Genomic DNA, 27,092 nt, shown 5'->3' on the forward strand with positions numbered 1-27,092 from the left:
AAGACCAGTCTACGTTCTGTCCCATTCCCTTTACAGCCAGCAGGGGGAAAGGCTTGTGTACTTCCGATGGAGAAAAAAATTGACTGGTGACAAACGCCAGATGGTTGGTCCAAATTCAATATGTTAGCACTTACACAATATTTACCCAAGGGTTGTTTTTGAAACATGGATTTCTTGGTTGACTAGATTTGAGTAATACAACAACAACTGCAGCCACTGCAAAGAAACAGGAAAACTGTCCTTCTGACTGTCCCAGTACGCCTTAGACAGCTGTACGGCATCCACAGTTATCGGAGTTACAGGGAAATATGTGCGCTTAAACCAGCTATGTTTTAGCGATGTTCAGGGGTGTGGTTGTATTGAAAGTACCGTAATATTTTGTCATGTCTATGTCTAGGGAGGAAGGTAGCCTAGCGGTTAAGAGCGTTGGGCCAGTAACCGAAAGGTCGCTGGTTCGGATCCCAGAGCCAACCAGGTGAAAATCTGCCGATGTGCCCTTGAGCAAGGCACGTAACCCTAATTGCTCCTGTAAGTCACTCTGGATAAGAGTGTGTCTACTAAATGACTAAAATGTATCAATTTGTTATTACATTGTAGCAACTTGATTATAACAGTGTCGTAAGTCTATTCAGTAAGAGTATGTATTTTTGTTCAGAACTTTTGGTTTTCATGTTTTTGACTGTCTGTGCATAGTTGTGTGAGTGTACTGCATGTGTGTGAGCATGTGCGCATGTGTGAGCGTGTGAGTGTGAGCGTGTGTGTGTGAGCGTGTGTGCGTGTGAGTGTGAGCGTGTGTGTGTGTGTGTGTGTATATGTGAGCGTGTGTGTGCGTGTGCGTGCGTGTGCGTGCGTGTGCGTGTGTGCGTGTGTGTGTGTGTATGTGTGTGAGCGTGTGTGTGTGTGTGTGTGTGTGAGCGTGTGTGTGTGTGTGAGCGTGTGTGTTATACCATGGTATGTAACTCTAGCCCAGTTTGTTGCTCTCAGGAGTAACACAGATGTTTTTCCCTGGAAAACAAACAGAACAGAGGCCCTTTCTCCAGGACGGGACTATCAAAATAAAAGATGGCCCCGACCCCACCTCCTTCTCGGGCCTGCTGTTTCATGGGGCGCTTGCAGAGGTGCATTTTTCTGTCTGACACGTACTTTTACACAAGTCTGCTCTCACATGTGCTCAGTTCTTATATTCTTTCATCTTGTCGATTTTCTTGGGCAATTGCTGTGCGTGCATGTGTGTGTGTCTGGTCCCTCCATTAGTATTGGAGCTATGGGTGGTTGGTGGGACTCAGGGGGTGATGACTCTCCAGACTGCAAGAGATTTAGAATCCTGAGGGGGAGGGATAGGGGGAGACATGGGAGCAGAGGAGAACAAACTGTGCCACCCCCCTCCTCCCTGCTCCATGATTTATGGCCCTTTCCCTAAATGCACTGCGTCACTCCACAGGGGCGTCCTGAGCCGACAGGGCTAGGAGAAGACCTCGGAGGGAGAGAGTGAAAGACTGAAAGACAGAGAGCGAGAGAGATTCTGAAAGACACAGACAGACAGAGAGATTCTAAAAGACAGACAGACAGACAGACAGACAGACAGACAGACAGACAGACAGACAGACAGACAGACAGACAGACAGACAGACAGACAGACAGACAGACAGACAGACAGACAGACAGACAGAGAGATATTCTGAAAGACAGACAGACAGACAGGCAGAGAGAGAGATTCTGAAAGACAGACAGCCAGAGGCCGAGAGAGACAGACAGAGAGAGAGATTCTGAAAGACAGACAGACAGACAGACAGACAGACAGACAGACAGACAGACAGACAGACAGACAGACAGACAGACAGAGAGAGAGATATTCTGAAAGACAGACAGACAGACAGACAGACAGACAGACAGACAGACAGACAGACAGACAGACAGACAGACAGACAGACAGACAGACAGACAGACAGACAGACAGACAGACAGACAGAGAGAGAGATATTCTGAAAGACAGACAGACAGACAGGCAGAGAGAGAGATTCTGACAGACAGACAGCCAGAGAGCGAGAGAGACTGACAGACAGAGAGAGAGATTCTGAAAGACAGACAGACAGCCAGCCAGACAGGCAGAGAGAGAGAGAGATTCTGAAAGACAGACAGACAGCCAGACAGGCAGAGAGAGAGATTCTGAAAGACAGACAGACAGATTCTTAAAGACAGACAGACAGATTCCAAAAGACAGACAGAGATTCTGAAAGACAGACAGACAGAGAGAGAGAGATTCTGAAAGACAGACAGACACACAGAGAGAGAGAGAGAGAGAGAGCGGGAGATTCTGACAGACAGACAGACAGACAGACAGACAGACAGACAGACAGACAGACAGACAGACAGACAGACAGACAGACAAAGAGAGATTCTGAAAGACAGACAGTCGAAGAGAGAGAGAAACAGACAGACAGACAGACAAAGAGAGAGATTCTGAAAGACAGACAGACAGACAGAGAGATTCTGAAAGACAGACAGAGAGAGAGAGAACAAGGTGGATGTGAATAAGAGAAAGTGCACATTGATAAATGAGAGAGGTAAATAGTGCTGTTGAATGGAGAGAATGGTGAGAGAGAAAACAAGCTGTTTGAGCTGTGAAATTGAAGAGGATGTCATAAATAAGCAGAGTCCTGAGTCTGTCTCCATGGGCTGAGCGGACGTTGTATTTCTCAGATTAGAGCAGCACTGTGACAGCTCTGTGAGCATCACCAGTACTCGCTTCATGCAGAGCCTCGTGTGTGTGTGTGTGTGTGTGTGTGTGTGTGTGTGTGTGTGTGTGTGTGTGTGTGTGTGTGTGTGTGTGTGTGTGTGTGTGTGTGTGTGTGTGTGTGTGTGTGTGTGTGTGTGTGTGTGTGTGTGTGTGTGTGTGTGTGTGTGAGTGTGTGTGTGACTATTTTGTGGGTCTCTCTGTAGACTTTACAGGGGACAATAGCTACCATTTATCATTACTCATTCAAACAGGAACGATGCTCCAGCACCCTCATTTGGTCAATAGTGTGTGTGTGTTGTAATGGGAAGTCCAGGTGCAGAGACTCTGTCCCAAGGGAGGAAGCTCTTGTTTACTCATATTTAACCTTGTGTTCGACTGCCTGCTCCTATAACCCCTTTAAACATACACAGTCATATTGTATACTATATTTCTGTCCTGCTATAGCTGCCCCGGTCAACTGTAAGTGTTGATATTGTCAAGTGGAAACGTCTAGGAGCAACAACGGCTCAGCCGCGAAGTGGTAGGCCATAGAAGCTCACAGAACGGGACCGCTGAGTGCTGAAGCGCGTAACGCGTAAAAATCATCTGTCCTCGGTTTCAACATTCACTACCGAGTCCAGACTGCCTCTGGAAGCAACGTCAGCACAAGAACTGAACCATGCGCAATACTAAGCATCAGGTGGAGTGGTGTGAAGCTCGACACACCATTGGACTCTGGAGCAATGGAAACGCGTTCTCTGGAGTGATGAATCACGCTTCACCATCTGGCAGTCTGACGGACAAATATTGGTTTGGCGGATGCCAGGAGAACGCTACCTGCCCTAATGCATAGTGCCAACTGTAAAGTTTGGTGGAGGAGGAATAATGGTCTGGGGCTATTTTTCATGGTTCGGGCTTGGCTCCTTAGTTCCAGTGTAGAGAAATCTTAACACTACAGCATAAAATTACATTCTAGACGATTCTGTGCTTCCAACTTTGTGGCAACAGTTTGGGGAATACCCTTTCCTGTTTCAGCATGACAAAGAACCTGTGCACAAAAAGAGGTCCATACAGAAATGGTTTGTCGAGATCATTGTGTAAGAACTTGACTGGTCTGCACAGAGCCCTGACCTCAACCCCGTCAAACAAATTTGGGATGAATTGGAACGCTGACTGTGTGCCTGACCTAATTGCCCAACATCAGTGCCCGACCTCGCAAATGCTCTTGTGGCTGAATGGAAGCAAGTACCCAAAGCAATGTTCCATCATATAGTGGAAAGCCTTCCCAGAAGAGTGGAGAACGTTATAGCAGCAAAGGGGGGACCAACTCCATATTCATGCCCACGATATTGGAATGAGATGTTAGATGAGCAGGTGTCTACATACTTTTGGCCATGTAGTGTATGAGCTTGTGAATAGCCTCATACCCTTTGCTTTTTATTGTCTCAGTAAAACTTGCAGTGTCTCCCTTCAGAATTATTGTCCATTTTATTTTATTAACATGGATGGCTACATTCTCACCCTGTAGTGTAGTCCCCTCTGCATTTTGGATTGTGAGTGTAATATGGCAGAGTCCAATGCAGCCAGAAGGGGTCATTGTTTCCCTGTGTGACGGACACTAATGACTGATGTGCTGTCTATGAAGTAAGACTACCTCGAAGAGGTTCTGGAAGAGTTTTGGTCCATCCGTGAGACATACAGTAAAATAGTATTTATTCATGAAGTATCCAATGTCGGAGACTGTGATATGATCAAATACATCAATACATTCACTCTGAAACAATTATTATTGCAGCAGTGGTTTGAGGACTGCCACCTCACTGTATGGTTGAATAGTTTATGAATGGAATTCCAGAGTAGGTTTTCCAGGGTAGTCCAGTAGGGGGCACAACAGACCTAGATTCTCTTCCTGGAAGTGAACCACCTGTAAAAGATGACGCTGTGGATTTGTGTGGCCAGAGAACAATCTGAGATGTCCAGAGACAGTTTTCATGACAATGATTCATGTTTGAGATAGCAGATCCTGACCCAGCATTAAACAGCATGTCAGCATGTATTTACATTTAGGGCCAGTTTCCCGGACACAGATTAAGCCTTGACTAAAAAGCATTTTCAAAGGAGATTTTAAAATGCTTTTTAGTTCAGGATTAGGCGTAATGGACTACAGTACCAGTCAAAAGTTTGGACACACCCACACTCATTCCAGGGTTTTTCTTTATTTGTACTATTTTCTACATTGTAGAGTAATAGTTTAGACATCAAAACTATGGAATAACACATATGGAATCATGTAGTAACCAAAAAAGTGTTAAACAAATCAAAACTATATCTGAGATTCTTCAAAGTAGCCAACCTTTGCCTTGATGACAGCTTTGTACACTCTTGGCATTCTCTCAACCAGCTTCATAAGGTAGTCATCTGGAATGCATTTCAATTAACAGGTGTGACTTGTTAATTTGTGGAATTTCTTTCCTTAATGCATTTGAGCCAATCGGTTGTGTTGTGACAAGGTAGGGGTGGTATACAGAAGATAGCCTAATTTGGTAAAAGACCAAGTCCATATTATGGCAAGAACAGCTCAAATAAGCAAAGAGAAAGGACAGTCCATCATTACTTTAAGACATGAAGGTGAGTCAATCCGGAAAATTTCAAGAACTTTAAATGTTTCTTCAAGTGCAGTCGCAAAAACCATCAAGCGCTATGATGAAACTGGCTCTCATGAGGACCGCCACAGGAAAGGGAGACCCAGAGTTACCTCTGCTGCGGAGGATAAGTCCATTTTTATTTTTTTATCTTTATTTAACCAGGTAGACCAGATGAGAACAAATTCTCATTTACATCTGCGACCTGGCCAAGATAAAGCAAAGCAGTGCGACAAAAAACAACAACACAGAGTTATTCATGGGATAAAAAAAGTACAGTCAATTAAACAATAGAAAAATATATATACAGTGTGTGTAAATGGAGTAAGGAGGTAAGGCAATAAATAGGCCAATAGTAGCGAAGTAATTACAATAAGCGAAATTAACACTGGAGTGATAGATGTGCAGAGTTGTTATGGTGACCAGTGAGCTGAGGTAAGGTGGAGCTTTACCTAGCAAAGACTTATCGATGACCTGGAGCCAGTGGGTTTGGCGCCGAATATGTAGCAAGGGCCAGCCGACGACAGCATGCAGGTCGCAGTGGTGGGTGGTATATGGGGCTTTGGTGAGAAAACGTATGGCACTGTGATGAACTGCATCCAATTTGCTGAGTAGAGTGTTGGAGGCTATTTTGTAAATGACATCGGCGAAGTCTAGGATCAGTAGGATAGTCAGTTTTACGAGGGTATGTTTGGCAGCATGAGTGAAGGAGGCTTTGTTTCAAAATAGGAAGCCGATTCTAGATTTAATTTTAGATTGGAGATGCTTAATATGAGTCTGGAATGAGAGTTTATTGTCTAGCCAGACACCTAGATATTTGTAGTTGTCCACATATTCTAAGTCAGAACCATCTAGAGTAGTAATGCTAGTCGGGCGGGTGGGTGTGGGCAGTGATCGGTTGAAGAGCATGCATTTAGTTTTACTAGCGTTTAAGAGCAGTTGGAGGCCACGGAAGGAGTGTTGTATGGCATTGAAGCTCGTTTGGAGGTTTGTTAGCACAGTGTCCAAAGAAGGGCCAGATGTATCAATAATGGTGTTGTCTGCGTAGAGGTGGATCAAGGAATCACCCGCAGCAAGAGCGACATCGTTGATATATACAGAGAAAAGAGTCGGCCCGAGAATTGAACCGTGTGGTAACCCGATAGAGACTGCCAGAGGTCCAGACAACAGGCCCTCCAATTTGACACACTGAACTCTATCTGAGAAGTAGTTGGTGAACCAGGCGAGGCAGTCATTTGAGAAAGCAAGGCTGTTGAGTCTGCCGATAAGAATACAGTGATTGACAGAGTTGAAAGCCTTGGCCTGGTCAATGAAGACAGCTGCACAGTACTGTCTTTTATCGATGGCGGTTATGATATCGTTTAGTACCTTGAGCGTGGCTGAGGTGCACCCGTGACCAGCTCGGAAACCGGATTGCACAGCGGAGAAGGTACGGTGGGATTCAAAATGGTCAGTGATCTGTTTGTTAACTTGGTTTTCGAAGACTTGAGAAAGGCAGGGCAGGATGGATATAGGTCTGTAACAATTTTGGTCTAGAGTGTCACCCCCTTTGAAGAGGGGGATGACTGCGGCAGCTTTCTAATCTTTCGGAATCTCTGACGATACGAAAGAGAGGTTGAACAGACTAGTAATTGGGGTTGCAACAATATAATATAATTTTAGAAAGAGAGGGTCCAGATTGTCTAACCCAGCTGATTTGTACAGGTCCAGGTTTTGCAGCTCTTTCAGAACATCTGCTATCTGGATTTGGGTGAAGGAGAAGCTGGGGAGGCTTGGGAAGTCGATGCGGGGGGTGCGGAGCTGTTGGTTGGGGTAGCCAGGAGAAAAGCGTGGCCAGCCGTAGAGAAATGCTTATTGAAATTCTCAATTATCGTGGATTTATTGGTGGTGACAGTGTTTCCTAGCCTCAGTGCAGTGGGCAGCTGGGAGGAGGTGCTCTTATTCTCCATGGACTTTACAGTGTCCCAGAACCTTTTGGAGTTAGTGCTACAGGATGAAAATTTCTGTTTGAAAATGCTAGCCTTTGCTTTCCTAACTGACTGTGTGTATTGGTTCCTGACTTCCCTGAAAGTTGCATATCGCGGGGACTATTCGATGCTAGTGCAGTATGCCACAGGATGTTTTTGTGCTGGTCAAGGGCAGTCAGGTCTGGAGTGAACCAAGGCCTATATCTGTTCTTAGTTCTACATTTTTTGAAATGCTTATTTAAGATGGTAAGGAAATTACTTTTAAAGAACAAGCAGGCCTCCTCTACTGACGGGATGAGGTCAATATCCTTCCAGGATACCCGGGTCAGGTCGATTCGAAAGGCCTGCTCGCTGAAGTGTTTTAGGGAGTGTTTGACAGTGATGAGGGGTGGTCAAACACCCCGCAGACCCATAACGGATGCAGGCAATTAGGCAGTGATCGCTGAGATCCTGATTTGAAAACAGCAGAGGTGTATTTGGAGGGCAAGTTGGTCAGGATAATATCTATGAGGGTGCCCATGTACCTGGTGGGTTCCTTGATAATTTGTGTGAGATTGTAGGACAGCCAAGGTGTTAAGCATGTCCCAGTTTAGGTCACCTAACAGAACGAACTTTGTCCCCTGTCTATCTTCAATCAATTCACATATGGTGTCCAGGGCACAGCTGGGAGCTGAAGGGGGTCTATAACAGGTGGCAACAGTGAGCGACTTATTTCTGGAGAGATTAATTTTTAAAATTTGAAGCTCGAACTGTTTGGGCAAAGACCTGGAAAGTATGACAGAACTTTGCAGGCTATCTCTGCAGTACATTGCAACTCTCCCCGCTTTGGCAATTCTATCTTGACTGAAAATGTTGTAGTTGGGGATGGAAATCTCAGAATTTTTGGTGGCCTTCCTAAGCCAGGATTCAGACACGTCAAGGACATCAGGGTTGGCGGAGTGTGCTAAAGCAGTGAGTAAAACAAACTTAGGGAGGAGGCTTCTGATGTTAACATGCATGAAACCAAGGCTTTTATGGTTACAGAAGTCTACAAATGAGAGCGCCTGGGGACACACGTGGCCTGGTTTAACCTCTACATCACCCGAGGAACAGAGGAGGAGTAGGATGAGGGTACGGCTAAAGGCTATCAAAACTGGTCGTCTAGTGCGTTGGGGGCAGAGAATAAAAGGAGCAGATTTCTGGGCGTGGTAGAATAGATTCAGGGCAAAATGTACAGACAGGGGTATGGTAGGGTGCGGGTACAATGGAGGTAAACCTAGGCATTGAGTGACGATATGAGAGGTTGCATCTCTGGAGGCACTAGTTATGCTGGGTGAGGTCACCGCATGTGTGGGAGGTGGGACAAAAGAGGTATCTGAGGCATGTTGAGTTGGGCTAGGGGCTCCGCAGTAAACTAAAACAATGATAACTACCCTAAACAACAGTATACAAGGCATATTGACATTAGAGAGAGACATAAAGCGAGGCATAAAGCAATCACAGGTGTTGATTGGGAGAGCTAGCTAAGACAACAACGGGTAAGACAACAATAGCTAATCAGCTAAGAAAACAACAACAGGTAAAATGGCGATGAATGGGCAGAGAGGGTCAGTTGACTACACACAGGGTCTGAGTTTGAGGCTGGGGCCGACAGATAAACAAAATAAACATAAATGGAGTACCGTGATTAATGAACAGTCCAGCAGGCATCAGCTATGTAGCCAGGTGATGTGTGGTTCCCACCGCGAAGCATGGAGGTGAAGGTGTGATGGTGTGGGGGTACTTTGCTGGTGACACTGTCAGTGATTTATTCAGAATTCAAGGCACACTTAACCAGCATGGCTACCACAGCATTCTGCAGCGATATGCCATTCCATCTGGTTTGCGCTTAGTGGGACTATCATTTGTTTTTCAACAGGACAATGACCCAACACACCTCCAGGCTGTGAAAGGGCTATTTGACCAAGAAGGAGAGTGATGGAGTGCTGCATCAGATGACCTGGCCTCCACAATCACCTGACCTCAACCTAATTGAGATGATTTGGGATGAGTTGGACCGCAGAGTGAAGGAAAAGCAGCCAACAAGTGCTCAGCATATGTGGGAACTCCCTTCAAGACAGTTGGAAAAGCATTCCAGGTGAAGTAGGTTGATAGAATGCCAAGCGTGTGCAAAGCTGTCATCAAGGCAAAGGGTGGCTATTTTGAAGAATCTCAAATTTAAAATATATTAATTTAACACTTTTTTGGTTACTACATGATGTCATATGTATTATTTCATAGTTTTGTTGTCTTCACTATTATTCTACAATGTAGAAAATAGTAAAAATAACGAAAAACCCTGAGTATGTGTGTCCAAACTTTTGACTGGAACTGTACCTGGGAGAGTTCAGTTGAGGGAAAACGGCCCCATACTGAACTGTCAAGCGGAAGACATGTAAGAAGACCGACACAATGTAGGTCCAAATCAAAGGCGTCCACATGCCACCGGTAAACGGTGCTCACATTGTGTGAACTCCAGTAGCTGGAGCGATTAAGAAGAGCTGAGGAACTATTTGGTTACTTTGTCTGAGGAATGAAGTTAAATATAGGATCTGTGATGACCTTTCTCTCACTCAAGAGTAAGCTGCTTGGAATTGAAGGGTGTTGAAAACACATGACACAAGTACACACATACAGTGGGGTCTGAAATTATTGACACCATTGATAAAGATGAGCTAAAAAAAAAAAATACTGCGCTATGTTGTATGCTCAAAAGAATTGGTCCGGAGACTGAGATGGCTATTGAATAATGTTGATTTTGTAGTTTATTAATGATTTCTTTGTGGATTTTGATGTGTACTTGGGGTTATTGTCTTGCTGGAAGATCCACTTGCAGGCAAGTTTCAGCTTCCTGGCAGAGGCAACCAGGTTTTTTGCTAAAATGTCCTGGTACTGGGTAAAGTGTATGATGACATTGACCTTAACAAGGGCCCCAGGACCAGTGGGAGCAAAATACCCCCTTAACATCAAAGATCCACCTCTATATTTTACAGTAGATATGGGGTTATTTTCTGCTCATGCGTTCTCATTTGGACGCCAAACCCTCCACTGGTGTGCGTGGCCAAAGAGCGCTATTTTCATGTTTTCCAGCAAATGTAAATGCCAGGACTTTATTAAACAGCATTTGGATTGGAACCGGTGCTTTGGCCAACCACACTAGTGGTGGGTTTGGCATCTAATATGTTGTTGTTTTGAAGCTCATTTTCTGCAATTCTACATAGTTAAAAAAGACTCCTTATATCTTTTATGTAGTATATTTTATGATGATGATAATAATAATAATGGATAAGGAGAATAAAGTCTAGACCCGATTTCCATGTTATTCCGCTACATTTACATTTGAGTCATTTAGCAGACGCTCTTATCCAGAGCGACTTAGAATTAATGCTTTTATCTTAAGATAGCTGGGTGAGACAACCACATATCACAGTCGTAGCAAGTACATTTTCCCTCAAAGTAGTTATCTGCAAAGTCAGTGCTAGTAGGAAAATACAACCTATATGGATCCTGCTAGGAGAAGGGCGTCGATTACAATCAGGAAGAGGAATGTAGCCAGGCCAATAGCCTTGTAGGGAATTTTGGGAGGGAAAAAGGTAGGGTAAATGGTAAGAAGATTGGATACATATATAAACCAAGATGACCACAAGTTACAATGAGTGTCATGTGATATGGCAGAGATCTCCAACCCGAAATTAAATCTAGAATCGGCTTCCTATTTCGCAACAAAGCTTACTTTGTTTTATATTTAAAGCTAAATACTGTTGCAGAACTGTAGTACTTTGTGTTTTTATCAGAAATATATTACCACTGTTTTTATGATACACAATCATTCAGATGCTCACACATATAGGCATAACCACATATGTGAACACACACCACTATAATTGTCGAGATGAAGGACAGCATGGGAAGTTGTTGGGCTGCCCCTGCTAAGGAGAGATGACGGGAAGGTGACCGGGAAACTGAATGTGACACCAGATCAAAGAGCACACCTCTGACTGTAGTGTAGGAGTTGCGTTCACTGGGTAAAGGCATCCCTCACTCTAAAGCTGTGGGCGTTGCAGTAAAGTTGATGCTGACGATAACAAAAATGTTTGTGTGTGTGTGAGATGGGAGGAGATGTTTGATGCAGGCTAGTGAGTGAGTGAGTGACAGTGAGAGAGATTATTCTCATTCTGTGCAGCAGATATTCTGTATTTGTCTATGAAGTGGTCTCAAGTTTGTTCTTTAGTACCTTGTCGAATGACAGAATCTTGATATTTTCTTGTTTTGCCTGCGTATGATCAGGGGTTAGAATCAAAACCGTCCTTAAGTGTCAACATTGACAGCCAGTGTGAGGAGTATGATCAGGTGTTAGAATCAAAACCGTCCTTAAGTGTCAACATTGACAGCCAGTGTGAGGAGTATGATCAGGTGTTAGAATCAAAACTGTCCTTAAGTGTCAACATTGACAGCCAGTGTGAGGAGTATGATCAGGTGTTAGAATCAAAACCGTCCTTAAGTGTCAACATTGACAGCCAGTGTGAGGAGTATGATCAGGTGTTAGAATCAAAACTGTCCTTAAGTGTCAACATTGACAGCCAGTGTGAGGAGTATGATCAGGGGTTAGAATCAAAACCGTCCTTAAGTGTCAACATTGACAGCCAGTGTGAGGAGTATGATCAGGTGTTAGAATCAAAACCGTCCTTAAGTGTCAACATTGACAGCCAGTGTGAGGAGTATGATCAGGTGTTAGAATCAAAACCGTCCTTAAGTGTCAACATTGACAGCCAGTGTGAGGAGTATGATCAGGTGTTAGAATCAAAACTGTCCTTAAGTGTCAACATTGACAGCCAGTGTGAGGAGTATGATCAGGTGTTAGAATCAAAACTGTCCTTAAGTGTCAACATTGACAGCCAGTGTGAGGAGTATGATCAGGTGTTAGAATCAAAACTGTCCTTAAGTGTCAACATTGACAGCCAGTGTGAGGAGTATGATCAGGGGTTAGAATCAAAACCGTCCTTAAGTGTCAACATTGACAGCCAGTGTGAGGAGTATGATCAGGTGTTAGAATCAAAACCGTCCTTAAGTGTCAACATTGACAGCCAGTGTGAGGAGTATGATCAGGTGTTAGAATCAAAACCGTCCTTAAGTGTCAACATTGACAGCCAGTGTGAGGAGTATGATCAGGTGTTAGAATCAAAACTGTCCTTAAGTGTCAACATTGACAGCCAGTGTGAGGAGTATGATCAGGTGTTAGAATCAAAACTGTCCTTAAGTGTCAACATTGACAGCCAGTGTGAGGAGTATGATCAGGTGTTAGAATCAAAACCGTCCTTAAGTGTCAACATTGACAGCCAGTGTGAGGAGTATGATCAGGTGTTAGAATCAAAACTGTCCTTAAGTGTCAACATTGACAGCCAGTGTGAGGAGTATGATCAGGTGTTAGAATCAAAACCGTCCTTAAGTGTCAACATTGACAGCCAGTGTGAGGAGTATGATCAGGTGTTAGAATCAAAACTGTCCTTAAGTGTCAACATTGACAGCCAGTGTGAGGAGTATGATCAGGTGTTAGAATCAAAACCGTCCTTAAGTGTCAACATTGACAGCCAGTGTGAGGAGTATGATCAGGTGTTAGAATCAAAACTGTCCTTAAGTGTCAACATTGACAGCCAGTGTGTGCGTGTGAGGAGGCGCCACAGATTAACTAAGGTAGTGGCCTGATTACTTCCAGACCCTTGCAGTCAGACAGTTAAATTACAGCTGCCTGTGGCAAATTGAGCAAATCATTACCCTGTGATTAACAGCCACTGTCTCCACAGTCATCACACACAGAGGCCTACTTGCAGGCCCATTCTGATTGAATGACCTTTATTTCTGTTTAGATCTACACTCATTCTCCCCTTTACAACTCTCACTCCCTCAATCACGCACACATTAACCTCGGAGTGGGCTGGTCCCAGGCCCCTGCCTGCTGCTTGATCTCCTCATGGATTTTTAGAGAGTGCAGGACATCTGAGGATGATGATCACTGACCGACATGCTTCTCTATAAACACAAAGCTCTGTGCTGTATAGTCTGTCCTCACGATGGAAAATAACATCCCATGTCCTTACCTACTTTGCATTTGTTTTCTCATCTCTGGGGATGTACAGACAGGAGCTCTGACAAACCATGGAAACGTGGGCACCCCAACAAAACACACACACCTGTGGATATGCTTCGATCTCATCCACAGTGGCACACTTTGATACGTCCATGCTTCGATCTCATCCACAGTGGCACACTTTGATGCTCACGTTGAACACTCAGAAAGAGGTGAGAAGTGTTGGGTGCTGTGAGAGTATAGAGAGTGTGTAGATCAGTCTCTCGGGGCCCGTCTGTAGTCTGACTCGGTCAGTCTGAGAGATTCAGCAGTACAGACAGAGGCCTGTGGAAACACTGTTGACTACAGGGATGAGCTCATTCACAGCTCTCAGCCTCAGATTTGACTGTCCAAAATACCTAAGGAAAGGAGGACTAGCCAGCCAGCTATCTATCCCTATCTCAAACACAGCAAATACACTCAAAGATCCACAATTTTGGCCCATATTTTTATTATTAAGATCCAGCCCTGCATAGCTGACTTGTATAACACTGAGTGCAGGAATTATTGGAAGGATGAGAGAGAGAGAGATCTGATCTGATCTTGGCCTCTTCAGCTGGTCTTGTGTTCTCTGTCAAGTGCCTCAGATCACAGTGAAGAGGATTAGGGTGTAAAACCGGAATCTGGCAATTCCAACATCAGGAATTCTTTGTCTTCGGGAAATCATTAAGACCAGTCAGGCCATTATAACTGGACTGATGGGCCGTTTTGTTCATTTAAGAGCTTACGTCCGAACTCTGACCCCTGAAGAAGTGTGTGAGACAGGGTCATTGGGCTAGCTATGTGTCATGGGTTTCCTGTGCCAATACATTTTCATCAAATTAGCAGTTGCGTAACTACAATAATCTAATAAGAAAATGTGTAAAAGAATAACTTACTGTTTGCCCAACCCATGGCTTATAAAGGTTAGCACATACAGAGGTAATACTGGGATTCATGATATTCACACTCTAATGCTCTGTCACAATATTCCTGTCAAAACATGTAAGTGTTACAATATCCCAATTCATAACTGCTATTTTCCTATGTAAAAAAAAATCGATCACACTCTAAATAAAAAAATATAATGTATGAACAATATTTCAGTTCATAACAATTTTCCAATGGTTTAGAAAAATAGCTCTGTCATGACGTTTGTATATAAACAACTACACATTCTTTGGGACTATTAGTGTATTAGTGTTGTACTGTTAGGCGTTTACTGCACTGCTGGAGCGATGAGCGAAAGCATTTCTCTGCACCTGCTTTAACATCTGCTAATCTGTGTACACGACAAATAAACATTGATTTAATTTTTTGGGTTTTGACATCGTATCGTATCTGACAGTGTATCATTTCAACTGCTCTCTCCATACTTAATGTACTCCTTCACCGTGCTTCTTCTCTCATTGGCCACTGCTCACTCCGCCCAACAGCTCCACGTACAGCTCCGACCAACTCTGACTTCGAGTGACCACAGTTTAATGGCTAAGTTTACTCTAGATTCTGACCTCAGACCCCACCACTACTGTCCCTCTGTGTCTCAGCAGGTCTGACTGTAGAGCAGCAACACATAGCGTCTGGCTGATGAAGAGATGCTGTCCACTGGACCATACATTACCTTGTTACCATGGGGATGACAGGGTAGACCGGATGCCTGGTTGTTCCATGGGACATGACTAACACCTAGCTTTACAGAGAGTACTAATATTCATGACGTGTTAGAAGAAGCCCACTTCCTTACCCCTCACCACTTCCTTACCCCTCACCTACTCATATTGTATTGCCCTACTCCTATGCTGTATACTCTTCCTCCTGCACACTTTGTCAGTGGGATTCCTGAAGACAGGAATGGGATGCAGGAGCCAGGCCGGAGCTCCCAGTACCCAGCCAGCATTCCACAGGGGATTAAGTGGAAAGACTTATATAAGCTCTGACGGTTCCTCATCTCCAGGGTTCCATATCCCCAGGAATCTGTGTTTCGGTTTCTCTTCCTTTGAAGAAGCAAAAGCACCTCCTCTCCTCTTTTCTCACACCAAAATAGAATTTCGGTCAGGTTACAAAACCATCCCCAAGTTATTTATAGTTGGTTCCACTGTCTGTTCTCCACATTCCAGTGAGAATTATGGAACGATTAGTCTTCTATTCTGTGGTTGGATCTCTGGGGTAGTGTTTGGGAGGTTATTAAAGAGACAAACGGTGTACTCCTTTTTTTTGGGGAGTTTTTTTGCGTTTTTTACCCCCTTTTTGATCTTGTCTCGTTGCTGTAACTCCCCAATGGGCGAAGGAGGTGAAGGTCGAATCATGTGTCCTTCGAAACCAAACCGCACTTGTTAACCCGGAAGCCAGCCGCACCAATGTGTCGGAGGAAACACCGTTCAACTGACGACCGGGGTCAGCCTGCAGGCGCCCGGCCCGCCACAAGGAGTCGCTAGATCGCGATGAGCCAAGTAAAGCACCCCCAGCCAAATCCTCCGCTAACCCAGACGACGCTGGGACAATTGTGCGCCGATCACGGCCGGTTGTGATACAGCCCGGGTCTGTAGTTATTGATCCCGGGTCTGTAGTGACGCCTCTAGCACTGCGATGGGAGGCCCACAAACTATGTACTCTAATTCAATATTCTCTAGTGGAGTGGATCCTGAAAGAAGAGCTGTGTGCTGGTGATGAGTAATAAGTTATAGACCGGAATGTCTTTTGTTCTTCCTCACATTCTTTCTAGAAGGACAGTTTATGCCTATAATTCACTAGTTAGAGCTGAGAGACTGTGTGTGCGTATGTATCTATGCCTTTAAAGCTTCCAGTCAGCGTGTAGCAACAGGGCAGAGTATTTTATTGGTTATTTCTCCTTCTTTGTCTCTCCTGCTCCTCTATTTCTGGCACACTATTTGGTGGTTAGCTGGTAGGTTAGATGCACCTCTGCACGTCACCTATTATGCACATCTCGCTGAGTTCCCCCTGCCTACCCAGGTACTCAGCATCGCCTCCCAGTTCCTACTGCTCTATTAGACCTCATTAAGGATGTTCCAGAAATCCTACATCGGCCACTTCCTGTCACACTGCCTGTGCATGTTCTCACTGATCTACTTAACACAAACTATTACATTATCTCACTCGCACTCTCCCTCCCTCTTTTTCTCTCTCCCTCTCCTCTCCTCTCTCTCTGAGTAGCAGGGTTCATTGTGATACTAGAGGTCAGGGGAAACATCACATTAGTTGTGAATTGATAATGGATCTGGTAAATGGGCCTAAAAGCTCTCTATTAGCTCTCTATTTCTGTTGTACCACAGAAACCTGTTATTGTACGTTGTACCTGCACTCGCGAGGCCATTACATGCATGGGGCTATTGCAGGGACAAACAGTCCTAAACCATATACACACACTATGCATTTGTAGTAATACGAGAAGACACACTTTCATGCACAAATCCCAATCGTTTCCCATTTTAAGTATTTAGGAATATTTAAAATGGCCATCAAAGTTTTCACACCCCTTGATTTTTTTTCTCCATATTTTGTTGCGTTACAGCCTGATTTTAAAATTGATTAAATTGAGATTGTGTGTCACTGGCCTACAGACAATACCCCATAATGTCAAAGTGGAATTATGTTTTTAAACATTTTTACAAATTAATAAAAAATGAAAAGCTGCAATGTCTTTAGTCAATAACGATTCAAACCTTTTGTTAAGGCAATCCTAAATAAGTTCAGGAGTAAAAATGTGCTTAACAAGTCACATAATAAGTTGCATGGACTCTCTGGACTGTGTGCAATAATAGTGTTTAACAACGACTACCTCATCTCTGTACCCAACACATACAATTATCTGTAAGGTCTCTCAGTCAAGCAGTACATTTCAAACAAAGATTCAACCACAAAGACCAGAGAGGTTTTCCAATGCCTCGCAAAGAAGGGAACCTATTAGTAGATGAGTAACATTTTTTTAAAAGCAGACATTGAATATATCTTTGCGCATGGTGAAGCTATTAATTACACTTTTCATGGTGTATCAATACACCCAGTCACTACAAAGATACAGGTGTCCTTCCTAACTCAGTTTCCGGACAGGAAGGCAACTGTCACGCCCTGACCATAGAGAGCCCTCAGGGTACTCTATGGTGTTTTAGGTCAGGGCGTGACCAGGGGTTTCTAGGTATTATTTTCTATGTTGGTGTGTGTGTGTGTATGGTTCCCAATTAGAGGCAGCTGATAATCGTTGCTTCTAATTGGGGATCATACTTAGTGTGTCCTTTTTCCCACCTGCGATGTGGGATATTGTTTTGTAGTATTGCCTACAGTGAGAGGAAAAAGTATTTGATCCCCTGCTGATTTTGTACGTTTGCCCACTGACAAAGAAATGATCAGTCTATCATTTTAATGGTAGGTTTACTTGAACAGTGAGAGACAGAATAACAACAAAAAAATCCAGAAAAACGCATGTAAAAAATGTTATAAAATGATTTGCATTTTAATGAGGGAAATAAGTATTTGACCCCTCTGCAAAACATGACTTAGTACTTGGTGGCAAAACCCTTGTTGGCAATCACAGAGGTCAGACGTTTCTTGTAGTTGGCCACCAGGTTTGCATACATCTCAGGAGGGATTTTGTCCCACTCCTCTTTCCAGATGTTCTCCAAGTCATTAAGGTTTCGAGGCTGACGTTTGGCAACTCGAACCTTCAGCTCCCTCCACAGATTTTCTATGGGATTAAGGTCTGGAGACTAGCTAGGCCACTCCAGGACCTTAATGTGCTTCTTCTTGAGCCACTCCTTTGTTGCCTTGGCCGTGTGTTTTGGGTCATTGTCATGCTGGAATACCCATCCACGACCCATTTTCAATGCCCTGGCTGAGGGAAGGAGGTTCTCACCCAAGATTTCACTGTACATGTCCATCATCCCTTTGATGCGGTGAAGTTGTCCTGTCCCCTTAGCAGAAAAACACCCCCAAAGCATAATGTTTCCACCTCCATGTTTGACGGTGGGGATGGTGTTCTTGGGGTCATAGGCAGCATTCCTCCTCTTCCAAACACAGCGAGTTGAGTTGATGCCAAAGAGCTCCATTTTGGTCTCATCTGACCACAACACTTTCACCCAGTTGTCCTCTGAGTCATTCAGCTGTTCATTGGCAGACTTCAGACGGGCATGTATATGTGCTTTCTTGAGCAGGGGGACCTTGCGGGCGCTGCAGGATTTCAGTCCTTCACGGCGTAGTGTGTTACCAATTGTTTTCTTGGTGACTATGGTCCCAGCTGCCTTGAGATCATTGACAAGATCCTCCCGTGTAGTTCTGGGCTGATTCCTCACCGTTCTCATGATCATTGCAACTCCACGAGGTGAGATCTTGCATGGAGCCCCAGGCCGAGGGAGATTGACAGTTCTTTTGTGTTTCTTCCATTTGCGAATAATCGCACCAACTGTTGTCACCTTCTCACCAAGCTGCTTGGCGATGGTCTTGTAGCCCATTCCAGCCTTGTGTAGGTCTACAATCTTGTCCCTGACATCCTTGGAGAGCTTTTTGGTCTTGGCCATGGTGGAGAGTTTGGAATCTGATTGATTGATTGCTTCTGTGGACAGGTGTCTTTTATACAGGTAACAAGCTGACACACTCCCTTTAAGAGTGTGCTCCTAATCTCAGCTCGTTACCTGTATAAAAGACACCTGGGAGCCAGAAATCTTACAGATTGAGAGGGGGTCAAATACTTATTTCCCTCATTAAAATGCAAATCAATTTATAACATTTTTGACATGCGTTTTTCTGGATTTCTTTGTTGTTATTCTGTCTCTCACTGTTCAAATAAACCTACCATTAAAATTATAGACTGATCATTTCTTTGTCAGTGGGCAAACGTACAAAATCAGCAGGGGATCAAATACTTTTTTCCCTCACGGCTGAATTTCTGTAGTTCAATGCTTCCCTTGTCTCCTCCTTCTGCCTATTGGAATAAAATCCACAGTGCGGTTTCAAACTGTATCTGGCAAGGTAAGCGATCTCGGAGAAAATGAAAAAAACTTACAAAGAAGGAAAGACATAGGAGGACTATTCGTAGCTAACTTTAAATTGTATTTCCAGCCACTAGCAGTTCGTCCTATCCTAAATGGGTTTAGACATGATTCTTCCACCCCTGGCTGAGTATAGAGAGAATGGTGTTGCCTATTGCCCTGAAAGACGTGGTCTCTACTGATATATCTCTTCAACAATGTAAATTACGCGTTGGTCCTATTATTGCTCACGCAATCTTTATTTGGTGCAAAATTGACAAATGTAACTGGGATTTAAAATGACATGCCCATACTCCCAATATTTCACAATAATGCCTTGCGATTTGGAGGGTGGCCTTTTGCATCCCCCCAATGGTCCAAATGGGGAATCCCTAACCTTGCTCATATCATGGACAGTAATGGTTTGAGAAAATTCTAAGATTTGAAAGACGCATACACATCACCAGGCAACTCCTTTTTTCTATATTTACAAGCAGCTATGCTGGCCCATCCAATGATGGGATTTATAAATAAATAATCTGGGTTCCCGAAGGACGGATCTCTATAATATATATTTTTTTACACTTTTGGAAAGCTCATATTCTGAACTAGCCGTTATAAAAGTATGGCCAACAGATCTAAGAGAATCTGAACAACTGTTCACTGTGTCCCCTAAATCAGGTAGGCACTTTCCTTCATATGACGTGGGCGTGCCCTGCAGTTAAATGCTTCTGGGAAAAAGTTACAAAATTCATCAGAGACAATTACTGCTGGCAGGCAGCACTGCCACGGAAAATATGTTGGCTCTTAGATGGCAATCACTTCACTCTCTCCCAATTTGCCAGTGGATACAGTTACTTTTAGAAGGTATAACTTTATAATTATCGACAGTCAGAATGAATGGCGCAAGTCAAGAAACAATTGAGGCCTGGACAAATATACTTGAATATACTTGTTTATTTGTATGCGTTTTTTCCTTTTTACAATCTATAAAGCCCAAACGTACAAACAAAATATATACTGTATACAGTATAGAACATTTTTACTGGGAATCAAAATGGCATGCCCATTTTCCAATATTTCAATATGCCTTGCGATCTGGAGGGCGGACTTTTGCACCTCCCCAATGGTCCAAATGTGTAATCCGAACCCTTACCGATATCATGGACAGTAATGGTTTGAGAACATCATGTTTTGCACACTGAGTGGTTCTAAATTAACAGTTGTTTAGTAGTTTGAAAATGCTCTTTCCATGACATAGACTAACCAGGTGAATCTAGGTGAAACCTATGATCCCTTATTGATGTCACTTAAATCCACTTCAATCAGTGTAGATGAAAGGGAGGAGACATGTCGTGGGGATGGGGTGGGTGGTTGGGTGGATACATGTTGGGGGAATGGGGTGGGAGGTTGGATGGAGACATGTTGTGGGTTGTTGGATGGAGACATGTTGTGGGGATGGGGTGGGTGGTTGGATGGAGACATGTTGGGGGAATGGGGTGGGAGGTGGGTGGTTGGATGGAGACATGTTAGGGGAATGGAGTGGGAGGTGGGAGGTGGGTGGTTGGATGGATGGAGACATGTTGGGGGAATGGGGTGGGAGGTGGGTGTTTGGTTGGATGGATGGAGACATGTGGGGGAATGGGGTGGGAGGTTGGATGGAGACATGTTGGGGGATGGGGTGGATTGTTGGATGGGTGGAGACATGTTGGTGGAATGGGGTGGGTGGTTGGATGGATGGAGACATGCTGGGGGATGGGGTGGGTGGTGGGTTGTTGGATGATGGAGACATGTTGGGGGATGGGGTGTGTGGATGGATGGATGGAGACATGTTGGGGATGTGGTGGGTGGGATGGAGACATGTTGGGGGAATGGGGTGGGTGGTAGGATGGAGACATGTTGGGGGAATGGGGTGGGTGGTTGGATGGAGACATGTCGGGGGAATGGGGTGGGTGGTTGGATGGAGACATGTCGGGGGGAATGGGGTGGGAGGTTGGATGGAGACATGTTGGGGGAATGGGGTGGGAGGTTGGATGGAGACATGTTGGGGGAATGGGGTGGGAGGTTGGATGGAGACATGTTGTGGGGATGGGGTGGGTGGTTGGATGGATGGATGGAGACATGTTGGGGGAACGGAGTGGGAGGTGGGTGGTTGGATGGATGGAGACATGTTGGGGGAATGGGGTGGGAGGTGGGTGGTTGGATGGATGGATGGAGACATGTTGGGGGAATGGGGTGGGTGGTTGGATGGATGGATGGATGGAGACATGCTGGGGGATGGGGTGGGTGGTAGGTTGTTGGATGATGGAGACATGTTGGGGGATGGAGTGTGTGGATGGATGGATGGATGGATGGATGGATGGATGGATGGATGGATGGATGGAGACATGTTGGGGATGGGTTGGGTGGTGGGTGGTTGGTTGGATGGAGAAATGTTGGGGGAATAGGGTGGGTGGTTGGATGGATGGAGACATGTTGGGGGAATGGGGTGGGAGGTTGGATGGATGGAGACATGTTGGGTGGGAGGTTGGATGGAGACATGTTGGGGGAATGGGGTGGGTGGTTGGATGGAGACATGTTGGGGGAATGGGGTGGGAGGTTGGATGGAGACATGTTGTGGGGATGGGGTGGGTGGTTGGATGGAGACATGTTGTGGGAATGGGGTGCGAGGTTGGGGGTGGAGGCTCACTACTTTTCTTATTTTCTTTACCTGCTACATTTATTGTTACTTTCTGGCTCTGTGGCATGATCACGGTGATCAATGCTTTGTGTTTGTGTACTTTATATGAATTTTTGTATTGTGCCTGTAGCCCCCCCTCCCCAACAAGAAAACTACAAAATTAATAAAGATTTGGTCACAAAAAAAAAGCATTCATAAAAAATACACTTTCATATGCATGATTATGCATGCATAAGTAACACAGAATTGTACAAACACACACACACACACACTAATGTTAGTGCTTAGTTTTGGGGTAGATCTGTCCCAGAGTTGCCTGAGAGGCAGACAGCATAGCGTTCTGCCACGAACATTTCATTCCACCTAGCTGTTGTCAGAGAAGCAGCACCTGGGCCGGGTTGGGCTGCTTGGTGCCGTGGCGTGTGCTCCGTGGCAGTGGCATGATCAACATCTCAACCACAGACTGTGTCCTGTCCTGGCAGAGCCAGCAGCCAGCTCCAGCTCCAGACCTGCAGCACTGTGTGCTTTGGCAACCAGTCAACCAGCCCTCTCACGCTCCACACACGCTCCCTCCTCCCTCTCTCTCTCAAGCTCTACATCCTCCCTCAACCCCCATCACAGTACCCTCACGATATACATGCTGACACCCTCACTATAGCAGAATGACATGGCTATGATGCATCCCCCTAGGGTTGTCAGTGTGAGTTTATCTGAACTGTGAGTCAGGCGTTCTAACCGTCAGTGTAGCTGGTTTGCATACGTTGGGGGGAGTTTATACTCGCTTGCTCGCACGCACACACACACACACACACACACACACACACACACACACACACACACACACACACACACACACACACACACACACACACACTTTTTAAGTAGCTTTGCAAGATGCCTCTCCTGTGCAAGCCGTCTTACATCCATGTTCTTGTTTTGGAAAGATAAAGCCCACATCTGACCCTCTCTCTCTTCACACTGCTGTCCATCTGATAGGAGAGCAGGGCTGTTTTCCTATGAGCTAACCCAGCCGGCTGATGGGGAAGTGAAAGCCACAGAGCGAGACGCTTTACATTCCAATAGCCAGCAACTGCTATCAACACACCCGCCAGGGCTAAATATGACATCAGCTCTATTTGGAGGAGAAGGACCTAACAATAACCATTATACAATACAGATGAAATCCTGACAGTCCTGGCAGTGAGTCAGGTCACTCTGTGTACATTATCTCTCTGTGTTGATGTTGGAGTGCATGTGAACATATCCCACTCTCCAAAATAGATTTGACCAAAATACAACTGGCCTGCGCTGTTGACTTCAATTACAGATCCTACAGACTTCAGAGGGCGTTATGGGCGAAATCATCCCAATGTTAAAGTCGGTTTATTTATACATGGGCATAAACTCCAGTTCAGTTTTGTTTGGCGAGCTTGAACCAAAGAGATTTCTTCTAGAAGAAGTTTTATGAATATTTAATGGGGAATGGAGATTTTTGCCTGTAGACACACTTGCACATAAACGGGGACACGCACACACACAATGTACTTATGTGCTTTCCCCAAAGAGGGAAGGGGATCTTAAATGTAGTTATGTAAGGTTAAAGTAAGTGCTTTGCTTTTGTTTCATGGTTTGATAGAAAACCCAGTCAGAGCCTAGCTGTCTGGACAATCTTATCTAGCAAGAAAAGAGGCAGCTCACTTAACCCTCGAAAGTTGTGCAATCTGCATTAAGAAAAACAACAGAATGGCTTGGACTGGTCTTCTCCAGATCACTGCAATGTACTGTTTTTAGCCAATTATCTTGTTCTGTACATTGGGTTTATATTGGTTTGCTCTGAGCTCACAGGAAGTCAATTCACAGGGTTAATATGTTGGTCAGTAGTTGTCTTCCTGATGAGGGAAGAAACAGAAGCTTCGAGCCCTGGACTCAGAGAATGATGGGACAGTAGTAGAAAAGTATTCCTTTGATATGGAGGCTTTGTTGGGCTGAACTCTGACCTCTAGGCTAGTAGTCTACATACGGTGCATTTGGGAAGTATTCAGACCCCTTGACTTTTTCAAAATGTTGTTACGTTACAGCCTTATTCTAAAATGTATAAAAATTAAATAAAAATCGCAACAATCTAAACACAATACCCCATAATGACAAAAAAAAACAAATGTTTTTGTTTTTTTAACTGTTTTTTGCTTTATCATTATGGAGTATTGTGTGTAGATTGATGAGGGAGAAAAAATTATTGAATCTACTTTAGAACAAAGGTTGTAACGTAACAAAATGTGGAAAAAGTCAAGGGGTCTGAATACTTTCCAAATGCACTGTATATAACTGTTCCATTAGGAGAAGAAAAACCCAGATGATCTTATGTAAGTGTACTGTTTGGCAGTAGACCTGATGCTGTCGTCTGCAGTATGTAGCAGTATTCATCCCAGGTGGTTGTCTCTCTGAGCAGAGCGGGCTGTCTTCCTCATTTGGTTTCATGTTTGCTTTTATATGTATTTTCTGTCTTAATACCACTAATCTTCTCATTAACCAATGGCAACCACATTCCATAGGGCTGCAGGTAGCCTACAGTTTAAGAGCGTTGGGCCAGTAACTGAAAGATTACTGGTTCGCATCCCCAAGCCAACTAGGTGAAAAATCTGTCGAGCAAGGTATTTAACCCTAATTGCTCCTGTTAGTCGCTCTGGATACGAGCGTCTGCTAAATGACTAAAATGTTCATGTAAAATTCCTTAGCAGGGGGAGAGAGAGATGCAGGTGCCAACGTTACCTACCCCTGCCCACCTAGCCAATGGCACCCTTTTGAAATGGGGCCACAGGGGGCTCCTGAGTGCCGCAGCAGTCTAGGGCACTGCATCTCAGTGCTAGAGTCATCACTACAGACCCTGGTTCTATTCCAGGCTGTATCACAACCTGCCGTGATTGGGAGTCCCATAGGGCGGCGCACAGTTGGCCCAGCGTCGTCTGGGTTAGGGCCTGGCCGGCGTAGGCCGTCATTGTAAATAAGAATTTGTTCTTAACTGACTTGCCCCGTTAAATAAAGGTTAAGTAAAAAATAAATAAACACGAGGTTCTCTGTGGTAAATAAAAGGCCTCTTGTACTCCTCCTCCTGGCTTTACTGCGGTAATCTAGTTCATTCATTAGAAACTAGAAAACGTGTTCTGTTTCTGTCCATCTCTGAGAGACATGCTTGATGACTATAATTCTACATGAAAGTGTAAACTCTCTCTCTATCTCTCCCCTCCCTCCCTCCCTCCCTAGGGTGTGGTAGTCCTGAGGAGCTGACAATGGAGAGGGCCCATACAGCAGTGGAGGGGGTGTTTGAGACCCTCAAAGATTTGAGCCATGCCCGAGACCACCTCAAACAGTTCACCTCCGTCTACACAGCCAGCGATGGAGTACACCAGGTCAGTCAGTCGCACAACAACCCACACCTCAACAACGCCATCGGTGTCGGCGGTCGCCCTCACAGTCTACGATTACATCAGACAGGCGTTGTGTGTTCAGAGGTGACTGTGGAACCCAGTCCCTCAGTAACACACCTCGTACGCCTCCACAGCATCCTCCAGAACACATTACTGTTGTATTTTCTACCATTTGTCTATTCAGCTGTTCAACTATTCATTCATTTTCTGCCCATACATACATCACAGGAGGTTGGTGACACCTTAGTTGGGGAGGATGGACTCGTGGTAATGGCTGGAGCTGAATTCGTGGAATGGTACCAAATACATCTAACACATGGTTTCCATGCGTTTGATGTCATTCCATTTGCATCGTTCTGGCCATTATTATGAGCCGTCCTCCCCTCAGCAGCCTCCTGTGACACCGATATAGTACGTATCTCCACAGTCCTAAGACAATTATTCTCCCTTTTCTCCTGCCCCCATTTTACACACACCCTTGTGGGAAATCACATTGCCGTCAGTCCATTAATTTACCTGGAGCCACCTCTGGTAAATTGCGTCAGAGCCACAGCCTTCTGAATGAGTCTTTCGCATCAGTGCACATTGTCCTTGTATCTCTGTATCTTATGGAACACACAAACCGTCTTCCTCCGCTTCTGGGTGAGTTATTGTGTGTTTGGAGGAGGCAGCCACACACACACACTGTACCTGTGAATGACATATTCCATTCCAATATGCTTTTAATACCTCTGACAGTACCTTTACACTTTATTTGGGAATTGTCTTGATTTTACACTCACAAAGAGTTATATATTATAATGTTTAATTCAGGTTATTGAAAATTCCAACCCCCATCTGGTATTCGCATTCTAGGTCTCTGTGTTCTGCTGGCACCAAACAGTGCCAAAGCAAGGAGGGAGAGAGGCATTTTATCATGTGCTTTTTTTTTCTTTCAGACACTTTAGAGTCGTGTTCTTTTCCTCAGCGTGGAAGAACACGATGTCAAGTCTAACCACTGCCAGTGCTCAGGTTTCTCAGTACATCGGCTTGAGTACCTGCCTGCATACACTCATATTCTCTCACACTGTGCCCCACTGAAGAACACACACACTCACACTCACGCTGGAGACAAAGGGCACATTGACCTAGACAGAGACAGATTTATGTGCTGAAGTAGGACCTACATGTTGTACAAAAGGACACGTAGTAATAATACTTCAGTAGCTGGGTCAGAATTACTCGTCTTCCTAAGTAATGGCACATTTTATAATAGGTCTCTGCTGCTCTGTTCCTGTTTGTCAATCTCTCTGACTCTGTCAGACGCACTAAAGGAGTGTGACGTGTTTTAAACGGTATTTTGGGGGCCGGGGGCCTTTGGAGGCAGGCTGGGAACATTGCGTGACTTTGGGCTGACAGAAATGTCTTCTTGCACAGAACACATTGTCACCTAAGTTTTTTTTTTTGTACTAAAGAGTGCATCATGTAGGCCGACGTCATTTTTTCATAAATATGTTGCGTAAGTCGTCATCTGAACAACAAAAACTCTGTCTAATGAATCAGTACGGTATGTGATTCCCATTG

At 44.7% G+C, this 27,092-nt stretch overlaps 1 protein-coding gene across 1 annotated transcript in view; it reads left to right on the forward strand.

Annotated features, from left to right (window-relative positions):
• Positions 1-27,092, forward strand: part of LOC106584113 (sec1 family domain-containing protein 2) — a 163,484-nt gene that overhangs the window by 119,457 nt on the left and 16,935 nt on the right. The window contains exon 6 of the mRNA XM_014168979.2: positions 25,366-25,511. Within this exon, the coding sequence (XP_014024454.2) occupies positions 25,366-25,511 (146 nt within the window). The remainder of the gene's footprint in view (positions 1-25,365; positions 25,512-27,092) is intronic.

The sequence above is a fragment of the Salmo salar genome, chromosome ssa23 (assembly GCF_905237065.1).
Source record: "Salmo salar chromosome ssa23, Ssal_v3.1, whole genome shotgun sequence".
Classification (NCBI taxonomy): domain Eukaryota; kingdom Metazoa; phylum Chordata; class Actinopteri; order Salmoniformes; family Salmonidae; genus Salmo; species Salmo salar.